This window comes from Gobio gobio (assembly GCF_949357685.1).
Source record: "Gobio gobio genome assembly, chromosome: 17".
Classification (NCBI taxonomy): Eukaryota; Metazoa; Chordata; class Actinopteri; order Cypriniformes; family Gobionidae; genus Gobio; species Gobio gobio.
The window spans coordinates 25,651,568-25,667,924 of record NC_137110.1 but is presented as its reverse complement, the minus strand read 5'-3'; the positions used below and the strand labels follow the sequence as shown (position 1 = coordinate 25,667,924).

The 16,357-nt window shown below is 38.1% G+C and overlaps 1 protein-coding gene across 3 annotated transcripts in view; it reads right to left on the bottom strand.

Moving 5' to 3' along the window:
- Positions 1 to 16,357, bottom strand: part of pkn2b (protein kinase N2b) — a 66,576-nt gene that overhangs the window by 32,400 nt on the left and 17,819 nt on the right. For 2 of the 3 annotated variants that reach the window (XM_079841792.1, XM_079841793.1), the window contains exon 2: positions 12,005 to 12,305. In XM_079841792.1, coding sequence (XP_079697918.1) covers positions 12,005 to 12,305 — 301 coding nt within the window. Of the gene's footprint in view, positions 1 to 12,004; positions 12,306 to 15,242; positions 15,419 to 16,357 lie in introns of those variants that run through there. The other variant, XM_079841794.1, reaches the window with a different exon arrangement.

Here is a 16,357-nt window from a genome sequence, read left to right as displayed (position 1 = left end):
AAGAAACACCAGTTTGTAGGGCTGCACAATATATCGAAATATAGCAAATGTACATATCGCGATATGCATATCGCAACGGCATGCAATATCTGAATGATTTTAATAGGCTACTTTAACATTGTGAAAAGTGTACGTTTTATGTTGACGCATTTGGCAGAGAATAGACTGGGCACACGACTGTTACTTATGTGACTTGCTTGACGTTAAAATAAAGTGTTATTAAACTCAAAGTTTAATAACTTTTTATATAAAAAGTTTAATAACAAAAGCACAAGCCGCCTCTCTGGAAGTGTGTGATCCATTCAGTTCTGCATTGTTACACACTCAAACTGTAAAATACACACACAGTTATGTCAAAATGGCTGTCTTTACGAGAATTCATGTAAACACAGTCGGTTATGCTTTAAGTGAATGATATCAGTTGGGGAAAGAAACCGAATGCGTGTCAATAGGATCCGTGCATTAGGTCTTAAAGTGACAGCCTGCTAATACAGTAAACCTGCCACTGTCTGTCAAACAAGAAAAGATCACTCAGTGCTTTTGGCTGAATAACCTTAGCTTTATTATGTATCAGTGTATATTTAATTAATGTGAAGACTACCTTTTTAGTTCTTATTTTTAATAAAGATCAATTTAAATAAAAACAAATCGCCCACCCCTAGTTCAGGTGTCTTTGTTTACCTGGATGTTCTTGATGTTAAGTTTTAGGTTTATTTAACTATTTATTACCAAGTCAAGCATAACAAGCAGGTTTGTACAGCTAAAAATAACTGAAACCGAATGACACCGGAAGCCAGGCAAATTAAAGGCACAGTATGCAAGTTCCGCCACTAGAGGTCACTTATTTATTATGAAAAATGTTAATTTAAAGTGAATGAATAAAATCTGACCATTTCAATGCATGTGTACTTATTTAATATAAAATATATTAAATAGTTAGCAGCAAAAGATTTTGTGAAAAAAAAATCCACAATGTAAACGGCTTTAATTTGAAGCGGGAGATATGGAGGAGTGGTTTTATTGCATCAGATACACATCATTTTGACCACAGCTGATTGGTCCAGTTTTGGTTTGTGATCTCTAACCCAGAATAAAACTTGCTCCAGAGCAAGTTAGCCGTGTAGCGAAAATTAGCGATGAACACCGCCAATCCACCCTCTTGAGCCTGAAAAACTTAGCTTGCTCAAACTAATCTCAAACTTACCTGGGTAGAAATTGAAACCTGCTTTACGCAACAGGCCTCAAGAGACATTCTATGCATCAAAATGTAAGTAAGTTGTTATTGCAATCTGGCTAAACATATTTTATAAAACAGTGATTTTTATGAAGCACTTGTGGAACTGACCAGGAAAAGTCTCACATTTGCCATGGGTTTCCCCACTACTAAGTGCCAGGAAAGACACACTTCCTGTCCTAATTCTCCTCTAATCCCTCTATCACCCTCCCCCGCTTGAAGATGGGCAGGTTGCTTTTTCCAGACTAGTAAAAACATGCATTTAAACATACCATACCACAAACGTACATTGAATTGAAAAACCTCAAGAGTCAAATGTTTTGGTTTGATCCGTTCAAGAACAATATTTATAACAATAACCATAAACAACATTTTAAAAGTCAACACCACAACTATTGAGAATGAGGAGATGTCGTCACGACACAGCGCCCCGCCCCCCTTCCGCCATTTTGGGGGTCTGCCCGCCAGGTAATTGATTCGGACAGAGACTGGAGAAGAGATATTCTGATGATTACTATGTACATAGTTTTCCAAACTCACCTGAACATGAAGTTTTAATCCACCCAAGCCGATCTGAGAAAGCAGCGGCTGGTAAACGTACGCCATTATTTCACCACAGGGTGTCAGTCATGGTCTTAACTAGTGAGCGCGATGCTGAAGTGTGAGACACCTGATCAATACGAACCTTTATTTATTTGTATTAAACATGTTGATCACTATTCTGTCATTTTTCATTGTCAGTCATTTTACTGTATGTTATAAACATGTTTATGCCCAAAACGCTTAATTAATATTCAAGGTAGGCCTAGTTGACTGTCATTTTCCTCTACTGTGTGCATCACTGTTTAAGATTAATTCAATATTTAACATTGTTAACGTTACATTCATTTAAGGCACGTACTGAGCATTCATTCTACTTAAGAAGGCTGGAATAAAAGCACCAGCGCACACAAACGATCATTTAAATTTTTAGTCAAATTAATTTAAAAATATAAACTCAACAGGTATAAAATATGATCAGTAAGAGAAAAACACTGCTATGATGACGAGCACTGGACTGCTGCAGGATAGTGGGGAGATATATTTATCATTCAGAATGCACAGGAAATATATTTATAGAAACATTTCAGTGTAAGGTGGTAAAGAGTTCGGAGTTCTGCCGTGGCAGCTTGTATGGGTCAACGTTTTTGATATCAGCTTCTCTAAATACCTCAGCTTGGCGCTGGTAGTAAGTTTCTCCCTGTAAGAGACCTCTTCTTCTCCATTTCTTCTAAGTTTTCTCGTAATTTATCCGCTTAAACGCCGCGATGATAATTCCTCGAGCCGTCTTTCCTGCTCTGATCTCTGTATCGCTCTTACAATGTTACCCCTGGCAACCAATAGCGTGGGATCCCAGAATGGTGTAGGGCTCAGACTCCGCCCACGACCATGACGTATCTCCTCATTCTCAATAACAATAAGGATACAGAGGAAGAATATTGTTGGGATCACTTTCACAGATGATGAACAATAACACTAAAAAAACCAATCAAAATACTTCCTACTTTAAAGCATGTGCTGTAATTACATTCATGGAACATAACTGAAGTGAACTTAAAATAAACAAGTGTCTACCGTGTAGACGGGAATATAGTTATTTTAGTTAACGCTCTTGGCCTTAGCCAAGAATACAGCTGGCCTTAACCAAGAACAAGAAAAACAGCTGGTGAGACAGTAACAAATGCATGTGTGTACAGAGAAACTAAAGACATTATTCTAAATGCAACAGAAGTTCCCTGAAGCACTACTAAAGAAAAAAAAAACAGCTTTGTAATCATGAGTCCGCATTCATCATTTTCTGAGTCCACAAAGAGTCACTATAATATATGTCAAACCACAACGCCATGAGCATAATACAACACTTACACACAGAGAGATGCAAAGACAGAGACACTCCATCCATTCTTGCCATATTGTTTCTTTGCATTAATTTAGGATTAACTTGGTATATTATACTACTGTAGTATTATCAACAATAAAGTTCACAGGTAAATAATAAAAGACACTCGATTAACTAAACAGGTTCTTCCTTCAGTAAACCAGTTGATGGTTCAAATAAGTAACAACATAATTAAAAAGCAAGCCTCTTGTAGAAGCTAAAGCGCAAATACAAAACCATCTATTTTAGATAATCCCTTAAACCCCTGGCAAATCATTAACATTGATCTTTGTTGTGATTTTGTTTTCTCTCAGTATATTACAGGGTAGAGTAACATCCATGGATAACTTGTTTTGGATACAAAGCCCTTGTAAAACCACAGTAGAGCATAAAATTGCTGTGGTTGTACCAAGGTAGAGTCAGTGACAGTATTAGACAGTAATAACATGGTGCTTAAAAGCATACCATTATACTGATAACGATATTTATGTTATTTTTACAACATGGTTCAAATAATTCTATGGTACTATACAGTCCAAAATCATGCTATTGCCATGGTACCAAGTGAGATACGTATTAAAGGAATTTTATTTTTTTATTTGGTCATTTAGTTTCTTAAAAGACAATGTCAGACTAGTTTTGCAATCCGTCCTTGCCACACTTTAGTTCTAATAGCATATTTTTGTTTAAAGGGTTAGTTCACCCAAAAATGAAAATTCTGTCATTAATTACTTACCCTCATGTCGTTCGACACCCGTAAGACCTCCGTTCATCTTCGGAACAGAAATGAAGATATTTTAGTTGAAATCTGATGGCTCTGAAAGGCCTCCATTGGCACAATGGCACTTTACACTCTCAAGACCCTTAAAAGGTACTAAAGATGTCGTTACAAAGTCCATCTCACTACAGTGGTTCTAAAATAACTTTATGAATCAGCGACAATAGTTTTGTGCGCAAAAAACCCTAAATAACGACTTACATAGTGATGACGATTTCAAAACAAGGCATCATGAAGCTTCGAAGCGTTATGAATCAGCGAGTCGAATCAGTGGTTTGAATCGCCAAATTTCAGCAGTTTGGCGGTTTGACACGCGATCCGTATCATGATTCGGCTCACTGATTCATAACGCTTCGAAGCTTCATGATGCCATGTTTTGAAATCGTCATCACTATGTAAGTCGTTATTTAGGGTTTTTTGCGCACAAAAACTATTCTCGCCGATTCATAAAGTTATTTTAGAACCACTGTAGTGAGATGGACTTTGTAACGACGTCTTTAGTACCTTTTAAGGGTCTTGAGAGTGTAAAGTGCCATTGTGCCAATGGAGGCCTTTCAGAGCCATCAGATTTCAACTAAAATATCTTCATTTCTGTTCCGAAGATGAACGGAGGTCTTACGGGTGTCGAACGACATGAGGGTAAGTAATTAATGACAGAATTTTCATTTTTGGGTGAACTAACCCTTTAAACTTTAGAAGCAAACAATTGCGAAAGAGTTGGTAAGTTTGATTATTTTCCATGCATTGGTTCAATCTATCGGTTTAAATCAACTGACTCACTCAAATGAAAATGTTCCTCAAATGGCATTTAAAAGATTTAATAGAATAAACATAGGTTATTTCTGCTGTTTATTACTATGGATTTTTTATATTTACTACATGCAAAAGAAAATGATCAAATATTGTTCATCTTCATGTTCATTTAGTGAAAATGTATTTTTAATCGTTTTTAACTTTACTACTTGATTAAAAAGGTCCCATGGCATGAAATTTTCATTTTATGAGGTATTTCAACATTAATAAGAGTTCCCCTAGCCTGAATATTGTCCCCAAGTGGATAGAAATGTTGATCGGTGTAAAACCGAGTTCTGGCTGTCTTTCTCTGCCTTTGAGAAAATGACAGGCCAGACTAGCCAATCCTGAAGTCTCCTGTTATGACGTCCACACAGGAACGGTTACCTCCCTTTCCTCCGCCCAGAGAATCTGGCACGCCCATGCAAGCGCTATATTTGTGGCTTGTGAACGAGTTTCTCAGTGTTTGGATGTACAAGTGAAAACAGAAGTCTTTTTTCAGTTCCTTCTGATCTGTGATCAGTGATTTCTTATGTGTAGCTAATTATTTATTATTCGTGCACACACTGCGGCTTCTCTCTGTTTTCAACTGTTTTCTATCTTGTGAGTCAGTGTTTTTGTACGTCCTCGTCGCGTCTATCTGTTCTACAATGTGCATACAGTCATGAGTTTCTGCTCAACATCGGCAGACTCACATCTCTTTAGAGATAAACCTCACGCACGCCGAAGCTCGGGCTGCACTGACCGGTCGGCCTTCAACATCCCCGACCCCCAGTACTGCATCTGGCCCACAGCGGAGGCACCAAATGCGGGGTGAGATTAAGCAGAAGGGGGTAAGCGTGAGCGTATCTGGGCTAGGCTAGCCAGCTATCCCCACAATAAACTGGATTACTTTCGATTACTGCTGTTGTGTCTTTGTTTGCGCTGTGTACTCAATGCACGTCACTGACGCTTTTCATATGATTGGAACATATGATATCTAGAAATACTGCTTTAATCAAAATACCCGCGAGATCATAGAAATATACATAGATGCCTCATTAGTGCCTGCGCGGATCGGTCGAATGAGGCATCTACGTATATATTCTATGATCTCGCGGGTATTTTGACCTTACACACAGGAAGTTATGGCGGTCTGGAGAGCTGATGACATTCGTCTGATATGAGGTGAAATAATAGCATAAATACTGCTCGGTTTCTCTGAGAAACCGATCGTTTCGTGTCTTAAGACATCAATGTGTCGCCACGAGCCGCAGGGTTTAACCTGAAGTTGTTTGTGCATGTTTTTTTTTTCTCTTATAAAATTAGACCCCATTGACATGCATTATACGAATGACAGACGGCAAAGGTTGGAGTTAAAAATCTTCATTTGTGTTCTACTGAAGAAACCAAGACACCTACATCTTGGATGCCCTGGGGGCAAGCAGAAAAACATAAAATTTTCATTTTTGGGTGAACTATCCCTTTAAGCGGGTAAATATAGGAGAAATATGGCAAACTCACTTCAATGTGCCACACTTCCTTCTGCCAGCAGGTGGCGCTTTGACTGTAACAATATTGCCATGTAGATGTCTTCAGGTTAGGACTATTAACAAACGTGAAGTTTGGGGCAGATCGGACATTGTATGCCTGAGTTACAACAACTTCCTGTTTCATGGCGTAAATCGCATACATTAGCACATAGCCACGTGTTGCAAGATTGAATGTGTTTCTAGCATGTTTGAGATTTCATGGCATATTTAAAAGTGTTTCTGGGAGTGAATTATAGTATAAAGCATGCCATTTCCTGTTGCCAGCAGGTGGCGCTATGACTAACTGAATATTGGCAAGTAGATGTGTTTAGGTCAGCACTCTTATCAAACATGTGAAGTTTGGGGCAGATCGGACATTGTATGCCTGATTTACAACAGCTTCCTGTTTCATGGCGAAACATCAGATTTTTTGAGGTCGCCATGGACACGGTCTTTTTTGTAGGTATTGGGCTGTTACATGTGTCTACCGAATTTCATACTCGTACGTGAAACACAGCAGGAATGGCGCTTAATTGAAATTTTGTAGGTGGCGCTATCGAGCCATTTTGCCACGCCTAATTCTGAAACCCATATCAGACGTACATTTTCACCACTTCTGATGAGTGAAATATATTCCCAAAAAAAAAACAAAAAAAAATACACGGATTTGCATGTAGTAACTTTAGTGGTAAAAATGCAACGGAGAAGGTGACGAACCTAAACAGGCTAAAATTAGGGGTTTTTTTCTTAAAAGCAACAAAATCCAGAGAAACAACTCAAGCAAATCCAACCTCTTTAGTGTTGTAAATAGTTGTGTGATGTATAAATAAATGTTGTTTATATTTATTTTCCAAATTAAATTAGTTATTGTCTAAAGCCCTATTCGCACCGGATTAGTATTATCTGGGGACCTCGTGTGATTTAGAAATTACTCCCCCACATCTGAATTTTTCGTGGCGCATTCGCACGGGATAAGCAAGCCAGTAATTTTACTCGAATTTACTTACTTATCTCCTGGATATGATGTCAAGACTTGTAAATGTTTTTTCGTTATAGATATAGCTGTATGAAATTATAAACCGTCGTATCGATATCATTTTGATTGTTTTATAGTAATAAAAATAATTTAGTTCAGTTAGAGAACAGACGCTACACTTAAAAACTGAACTGAGCAATATAATAACAATATACGGTGGAAGATTCAGTTTCAAAGCTAAATGTAAAAGTGCCCATTTAAGCGAGTTTGTCATTGTACTGTTCTGTTTTTGTGTTTTTTATTAAGAATAATATTAAACGCATTTAAGCAATTTACAATTGGTGCTCATTCTAAAGTGAAAGTAGGCTATAATCCGCGCGGCCCCACTGGAATTCATAACTGTGCGCATATATGCAGCCTAGCTCCATTCTTCGTGAAAGATAAAGATAGAAATGCGCAGAGGAAACAAAAACCTTGCAAAAATGATATAAGATCCGCCTAATCCTGGCCAAATCACAGAGATGCCGATTTGCACAGGACTAATATTATCACCGGACCTCGGTGTTCGGCGAAATATGGTAGGTAATTTGCGGGGGAATTTTTACTTTACACATTACAGACATGGCCGATTCGCACGGGATTAAGATCACAGACATTCTCTGCAATTATTACAAATCACCAGAGGTCCCCAGATAATACTAATCCCGTGCGAATAGGGCTTATGGCAACACCACGTATCCATAACACTCCCGCTCCGCGACACTAGTAGTTTCGGGAGGTCTACCACCCCCCTGAAAAAAATCCACCCCCCTCCGGTCGGGCTAGAAAAATTCACTTTCACTTGCCCCTTCAAAAAATCCTTCTCTTCTGTTGATCACTTAATGCACTGACCGTACTAATCACACCAGTGTGATTGTACGCTCCAGGGACCAGCCAAGACTGATCACATCGGTGTGAACATACGTGCGATAGGGTTAAACATTTTTAATCTATTTGGAAAATATGGTTCCTCAGATTGAATGACTAAATAAACAAATCAAAACTAAAGCAACACTATGTAACTTTTGGCACTCTAGCGGTTAATCAACAAAACTGCATGAGTCTTGCCGAAGAACATTGACGCCGGAGCTACTTCTCTCTGTTTATGTCTATGACAAGTCACGCAGGTACTGGGCTAATCCGCAGTGGTGGCGACCCGACGGGTTTAAAATAGTCTGAATATAAACACTTATTATAAGTAGGGCTGTAATCTCCCAGTCGATTAGTCGATTATTGGTCGATACGTTCTGGCTCGACCAAAATTTTGATTGGTCGATTTTTTGCAGCGTTCATTTAATTAGTTTTTGCCGCGTTCATTTAATCAGTTTTGCTGCGCCGCGTTCATTTCATCAGGTGGAAAGCACTAATTGCTAATGGGGGTGTTTTCAGCGCATCCCTGTTTCACAGGTATCAGTCTGCCTTCAGAACACCCCCATTGTTTTCACTTCTTTTGGATTGGCCCAACCAACTGGCGAAGAGAAGTCTCTCGCCGGTCCTTTTTTTTCATTCCCCGCTGGCTCAAACCCACACCCATAGCGGTAAACTTGAGGAACGCCCATCAACATACACATGAGGGGAAGCGTCACAACACCACGCTTCAGTCGTGCCGCAAAAGTGGATCTGTACTGTCCGTTTTGCCGCGTTCATTTCATCAGTTTTGCCGCGTTCATTTCATCAGTTTTGCCGCGCCGCGTTCATTTCATCAGGTGGAAAGCACTAATTGCTAATGGGGGTGTTTTCAGAGCACCCGTGTTTCACAGGTAACAGACTGTCTTCAAAACACCCCCATTGTTTTCACTTTTGGATTGGCCCAACCCACTGGAGAAGAGAGACAGATAGAAGAAGGCTAGTTTTCTGTAACTTATATTATTTATTTAATTGTGAGAGCGTTTTTTCTGCTCTTGATCTGGCTTGTTTAATAAATATTAATTTTTTTATTAAAGTGGACGTGCCTTTTGTGTTTAAGAGTAAAAGCTTTAAGTTAATAGTCTATTCGTGTCTCAGCCGCGAAGCTGAGCTCCTAACGTTCGAGCTGCACAGAGCGGCTGAAATTATACTGTCTGTCAGTTATTATAATACATATGACAAAAACAATTGTCTAAATTATGTTGCATATTCCTCAAAAGTTCTTGTGATGATATCTAGTTGACAATAGTACTATATTTTGGGAAGTCATAGGCTATGATATTGCGCAGGTGCACGTGATGCGACGCTGTCAGAGCTGACAGACTCGTGTGTCAGACTCATTTCAGTGCAAAATAATCAGATCAAAAACTATTTAATATACTGCAAATAGCCTACTAGTTTTTTATGTTTATTTATAATTAATTTATGCAGACAACAAGGCTACCAAGTACTGCGCACAGTGCGCAGCTAATTAATTTAACTTTTTTTTCCTAACGTCATTTTTAGTCGATTTTTAGTCGAAAATTTCAGGACTTCAGTCGACCAAGATTTTCTTTGGTTGATTACAGCCCTAATTATAAGTGTACCACAGTGATTTAGGATAGGACAAAAACACGGTTTGGAACATGGATTCATGATGTACTCACTAGGGCTGGTCCGAATACCATTTTTTGAGCTTCGAAGCTTTGGTAGTAATCAACATTGAATATTCGAAGCTTCGGAGGGAAGGAGCTGAACATATCCTTCTCTCTAATAAAGGCTGGAATCTGAAGAAGGGGCGCGCCTCACGCAGGCAGGGCTTATATGCTCCGCGTACGGGCAATGAACTAGTGATACAAAACACACAGGTCTGTTAGTTTTGATATATTATAGTAGCTAGTAAAAATAATTATGTTCAGTTATAGAACAGACTAACTAGAGCCCTGCATTTCTGCCCCTGGGGCCGGGCTTCGGGCCAATTTTCACGTCATACCTCAAACGCGGGCTTTTTCCTTCATTTTATATTTTAGACATTCATTAATTAAAAGAAACAATGAGGTGTGCTGCACTGGTAGAAACAACATGAGACTATGACACCACGACTGTCAAGACGGCTCGCACAGTGTTTAAAGTATCGCCGCAAAGCAAGCCATCACGCAAACTGCCGAACGTCTTAGATGCTCAAAAACACAATCATCTTCATTAAAACTAATGAGACTAAATGCTCTTACAGTGCTTAGGTCACTTGTTCTTGAAATGAGCTGAATATAATGCAGCTCATATATGTTGCTTTCGTTGACGTGAACTCCGTTAAATGTGCATAGGCTAGCGCAAGAATTGAAGATCGGATATTAATTTTGCGGAGAGGTGTAAGTTAAGACAACCTGCCTGTTTTTTTTATTTATTTACTTTTGAACACGTTTACTCAAAAAAAAAAAAGGTTCTATATGGCACTAAAAGTTGTTCAAAAAAGTAATAGTATAGGCTTAACGTTTAAACCAACATTGTGATGCTTGAAGTGTTTTATATCTATGGATTTTATTATAAGCAAGACAAGTCAAGTGTTGATTTAAGAGGATAAATGGATCAAACGTGTTGTTACTTTAAAAAAAAAAAAAACTTTAATTTAACAAACCAAAAAATGCTTTAAACATTTTTCTAAATTAACTTAATAAAGAAACAAAACAAAATATAACTACTTTGACATTAAAAACAAAACTGAACTATTTTAATGGCTGCAAAGATGTGTAGGCCAGGGAGGATAAAAAAATTAAATAAAAATCACGGGACTCGGGCCGATAGTTTTGGTAAGCTGTCGGACACGGCCGGGCTAGGGCCTAGATTTGAGGCCCGTGCAGGGCTCTAAGACTAACTACAATTAAAAAACTGAACGTGCCACTTGAGCCAAACTAACGGGCGTCTCAGCACATCAGCAGCAGCAGTCAGATCATATTCTTCACAAGAGCGAGGAGCTAAATTACAAGATGATCGCGGAATATCTGGTTTCAAAGCGATATAAAAGCGCCTATTTAAGGGAGTTTGCCATTGTACTGTTTTGTTGCTATGTTTTTCATTAAGAATAATAGCTAATGAACCCACAATTCAAGCAACCCGCCCCTGAATTGGCAAACCGAAAGTAAACTGCGCACGGCTGCATGCGTTCAGCCGCTCAGTGGACAAGCACAGCGGTGAGGGAAACATTTTTCACTGTCGCATCCCTAACATGTAAAAAGGATAATACATTTTGATTCTATTATTCTATTTTCCACAATGTCAATCGAACGCAGTTTAACCCAAAATGCAAGCTCAGACATGGCTTCTGCCATATAAGCTTGTGCAGTTGTGCGCTCTGCTGCAGGGAACACTAAGAAGAAGCAAATATATTTATTAAGTATAACGAGGCTATTAAAAATGGCTTGGCTATAAGATAATTGAAAAAAAGTATTGTATTTTATAGTGATTTTATAGTGTAAACATATGCAAGCGAATGAGAGCCGTTTCGAGCGGGATGCCAGGTGTTCGTGGAAAAAAACAACAACGAATATTCAAATCATAAATTTGAAAATCGAATACCAACCCATCGAACGAATATTCTGGTCCAGCCCTAGTACTCACTCATATAAATTGAGCACAAAAAAAAGTTACATATTGCAGCTTCAAGCCATTTCAGTGCGAATAAATAAATATGGGGATATACATTTGATAAAGTTAAATGGCTGAAAAATATCAAGATATATCCATCAGCCTAAGTACTATGACTAAAAAATGACTGGTAACTTTTTGTTAAAAAATGTTCACCGATTAAAAACAAATATACAAGTATATAAAAGCTAACGAGATATGGTTTGAGATGGAGTGAAGTCAGCCATACCTACAACCTCCTCTGGGTCCTTCACCACTATGTGTGCGTTCAGTTCCTGAAGCTCCTGATGCAGTTCCTCCACCTTCTTGTTGGATTTTTTAAGCATGTTGTCCACATAAGCCAGACTCTTCTTATCTGTGGTCACCTTCCTCAGGTTCTCGGCTCCTTCTTTGATCTTCAGCTCTTTGCGGATCTCTCGTTTTATTTGATCCTTGATTTCATCCAACTTTTGTTGGACCATAGTGTCTGAGAGGTCCAGATTATGGCCGAGACCCAAACGTTCTGAAACCATCTGACCCCGAGTATCACCCTGAGGAGCAAGAGAGAAAGAGATAGCAGAAATGTTTACAATTATCCGAGGCTTTCATAGAAATGGAATGCGTCCTGGAATGTAGCATCATTCTCAAGATGCAATGTAACGGCAAGTTCTCAAAATAATAAGTGGTTTGCATTCTCTGAGTAATATCCTTCTATGTTGCAGAATGATGGGAATTCACTTTCACATACACAGTGGTGGGTATGACCCGGTTCAGGTTGTTATGCAATGGAATAAAGTACTAGCTAATCAGCTTGAGGAGGCCCAGGGAGCTCACAAGAACAATGCAACACCTTCAGACAAGCACAAAGGTCAATGATAAACAAGAGTGTACATGATTAAAATAAATACATGTACCAAGTTTTATAGAAATGTAGTTTGGAGTTAGAAAAGCAGTTGGTTTTATTTGATTTTGAAAACACTTTTATTCCATTTTTCACAACAAGTTTACATTTAATAACTCTTAAAAAAAAAATTTAATAAAAAGTAATGTGGTGTAAACATCAAACCAAAAATAACTTGCACCTTAAATACAAGTGAGCATACACAATTTAATTATCTTCAAAAATATATTTTAAAGTTTACACATATAATTAGGGCTGGCTTCCGTATTAAACTTACACAGAAAGTGTAATGCCTCTCGCGGTTCAAAATGCTTACGTTACATCTGACGTCATATGTTGTGGCAGTTACGTTTTTTACGTAAGTTGAATACGGAAGGTGGTCTCGAGGCAGCTAGATATTTTACTTTTAACATGCTAAATATGGATATTTTTCTTACACAAACCAATCGATTCGTTTCAGAAGGCCTTTATTAACACCTGGAGTCATATGGATTACTTTTAAAATTAGATGTATGCACTTTTTTGGGCTTCAAATTTTGGGCTGCCATTTACTGCCATTATGATGCTTAGATTAGCCAGGACTTTTTTAATATAACTCTGATTGTATTCATTTGAAAGAAGAATGTCTTATACACCTAGAGCCCTGTTTCCGCTGAAATTACCCTGAAACAATTTGTCCCAGGAACTTTTTTCCCAGGAACACTTTTATCCCCAGACCTGCTTGCTGTCTGCGTTTCCATAATGCGCTAAAGATTGAAGATTTACCATGAAGATTAGTCCGGTGACGTAGGACTGTGCGCGACTTTTCCAGTTACCACTGGATTTCGTCCATTGCAAATAAACTTAAAGCCTGAACCTCGTTGTCGGCCCATCGTTCATATTTTTTAAACTCCATTGTTGATTAGAATAGCAATCAGCTCTTACAGCACGCACCGTGTCCGCAACAGACTTTTAAAAATAGTGGTTGAAATAAAATGCGTCGAGTTGACCAATCAAAATGCTGCGTAAACGCAACCAATCAGCATGTTCAGCGCCCAAGTCCCACCCCCGAAAGTTCCTGAACTTTGAAAAAGTACTACCTCAAGAGCAGGGCCATTTTGAGGGGGAAATATTTACCCGGAACTTGACTTAATTCAGTTCCTGCGGTTGAAACACACCGAGTACCACCCCAAAGTCCCTAGTTCCTGGGGAAAGTTCCTGCGGTGGAAACGCGGCTTAGGATGGCTTGAGGGTGAGTAAATCATGGGCGCATTTTAAATTTTTGGATGAACTATCCCTTTAATTCAACAATTTTTGCTCTGGTACCTTAATTGGTACAGAGAACTGCACAATTTTACTGTTATTGGTACCAGCGATTACTGAAATCTTTGTACCGTGATGGCCCTACTTCACAATGCTTTATAAGCCATTTACAGTCTTTAGAACGGTTTGTTTGCATCCATTTAACACAACTAGACATTAAACTGCATTTGCAAGGTCAAAGCATATATCAAAACAAGTTCAACTGAGAATAATTTTCCACCTTATGTCGGTTCACAGCCTTGCCTTCTCACTACAGCATGGCCTGTAGTTCTCAAAGTTCACACAAACATGCCTGCACAGTGAATAAGAAGACCACTCCTGAGAAAGATTTATAGACATACAGCAAACATGGGGTTTGGCATTCAGAGCGTGTGTTATCAGCAGGGTGGGGTCAGCACACACAGATCACTGACCGAGGAGCCCAACTGCTTCAAATCAACTAGATGCGGCCACACAGAGAGAAAAACAAGTGGTGTGATTTAAACTAGAGGCTTCCTGAAAAAAGGGAAGTATAAACGTCTGGAAGGTCACCACAAGCTTTTAAGTGCAACAGTCTATAAATCGTAAGGCTATAGACCATATCTGGAAGAAATAAATGTCAGTATCAGTAGGGGTAAAATAAAAATAAAAACAGATTCCTCAATGCATCATGATTCTTCTAGGGCTGCAATAACATTAACAATAACATTTATTTTGATAATGATAAATATGTTGATTATGTCTTCGATTAATCTGAAAAAAGTAAAAATAAATAAATAAAAAAATATATCTTGTCCCGCAGAAAATATAATATATTATATATATATATATATATATATATATATATATATATATATATATATATATAATAAAGTGATATATAATAAATATGTAACATATATAATAAATATATAAATAAATATTATATTATATTTTAAAAATCGAAATATAATTTAACCCAAAAAAAGGTTAAAATATAAACATTACATTGTAAAACTTACCACACTAAAGAAAAACAAAAGAACACACACATTCACTTATCTGAATATAGTGAAGATATTACATTTATACCCCATAACAATATAGTTACTGCTTTCATTAAAATACAACTACTGTAACAGCTTTTCTTTAAAATGAAATGCTTTCATAGTATTTTTAATATAGTTATTATACATGCTTATTCTTTTTATTTTAGGCTTTTAAGTAACCCAAAGATTCCATCCTCTATAATCACATAACAAAAAAAGAAAGGTAAATAAAACATGTGCATAGTTTATGAACCAAACAATACAGAACTTGTTCTTACCTAGAAATGGACGATTCCAGCTGTGCACACAGATCCCAACATTGTTCCCTCTTAATAGCACAAAACCCCTCAAGCAATCTCTCGAAATATACATTCCCACTCTAAATGTAAAACTATAAAGCAGCACAGAGCTCTAACAGGGACAGACTGTGAATGTGGAAACCAGTTTTGGCAGCGAAGAGTTCCATTCAAGGTAAGCCTGATGTCGGATAAGCCTTGTATTAAGCTATTGCTAAATTACAGCAACTCGGACAGAGGTCATGGTGATCTTACAATAATGAGGGTCAAAGACAATAACCACACTGCAGTTCCAGCTGCCTTAAAAATCTCCTTCCTCAAATTCAACCAATCAGAACGACACAAAGTACAAATTTACATCTGGCCACATTACAAAGCTGCTTGTTTTGCATGTAGACTTGCTACTAGAAAAGCATAAGAGACACCAACAATTCCTCACATTTGAAGGTGCGGAAAAAGGTCCATTGTGTATTTCAGTAGTGTAGTGATGTATAAAGCACAGCTCACAACAGAGGTCACTTTGAAACCAAGCAGGTTGGTCAACGAGGCAAATTCATCTGACCAACTTGAACCCATTGTGAAATCTGCATGGGTAAATCAATTGCCCCTACACAATTGACAAGATTCCTATTGAAATTTCGATCACAAATTTTCAAAACAACTGTAAATGTGACTAGACTAGAGAAATATAGGCTAGAACTTTTAAGTTTCTAAGCTATTTTATTGATAAATCACAGAACAGTGTTGACAATACATGTCTGTGCTACTGAATGAGTCTCTGCTGTGCGTGCGATCTCTGTGTGATGTGCGTTACAATGCAACATACATTCGTTTAGAATGGTGATTAACTTATGTGTACAAGAAACTGTTTAAAATGTGCATTCTCCCGATCAATTTTAAGCATCCAGATGGCATGATCAAACATGTCTTGTGGAGAGCTCTCGGAGTATGAATCTATTTCTCATTTTAACTGTGGGGAACAGAGCGTGCATGTCAGGGAATGGCTTATCCTGTTGCGCCCTCTCTATAGGCCAGCGACTAGACATCAAGCTTAAAGCATCATGGCAGAGCATTAAAGTTGATTAGTCGACTAGTCT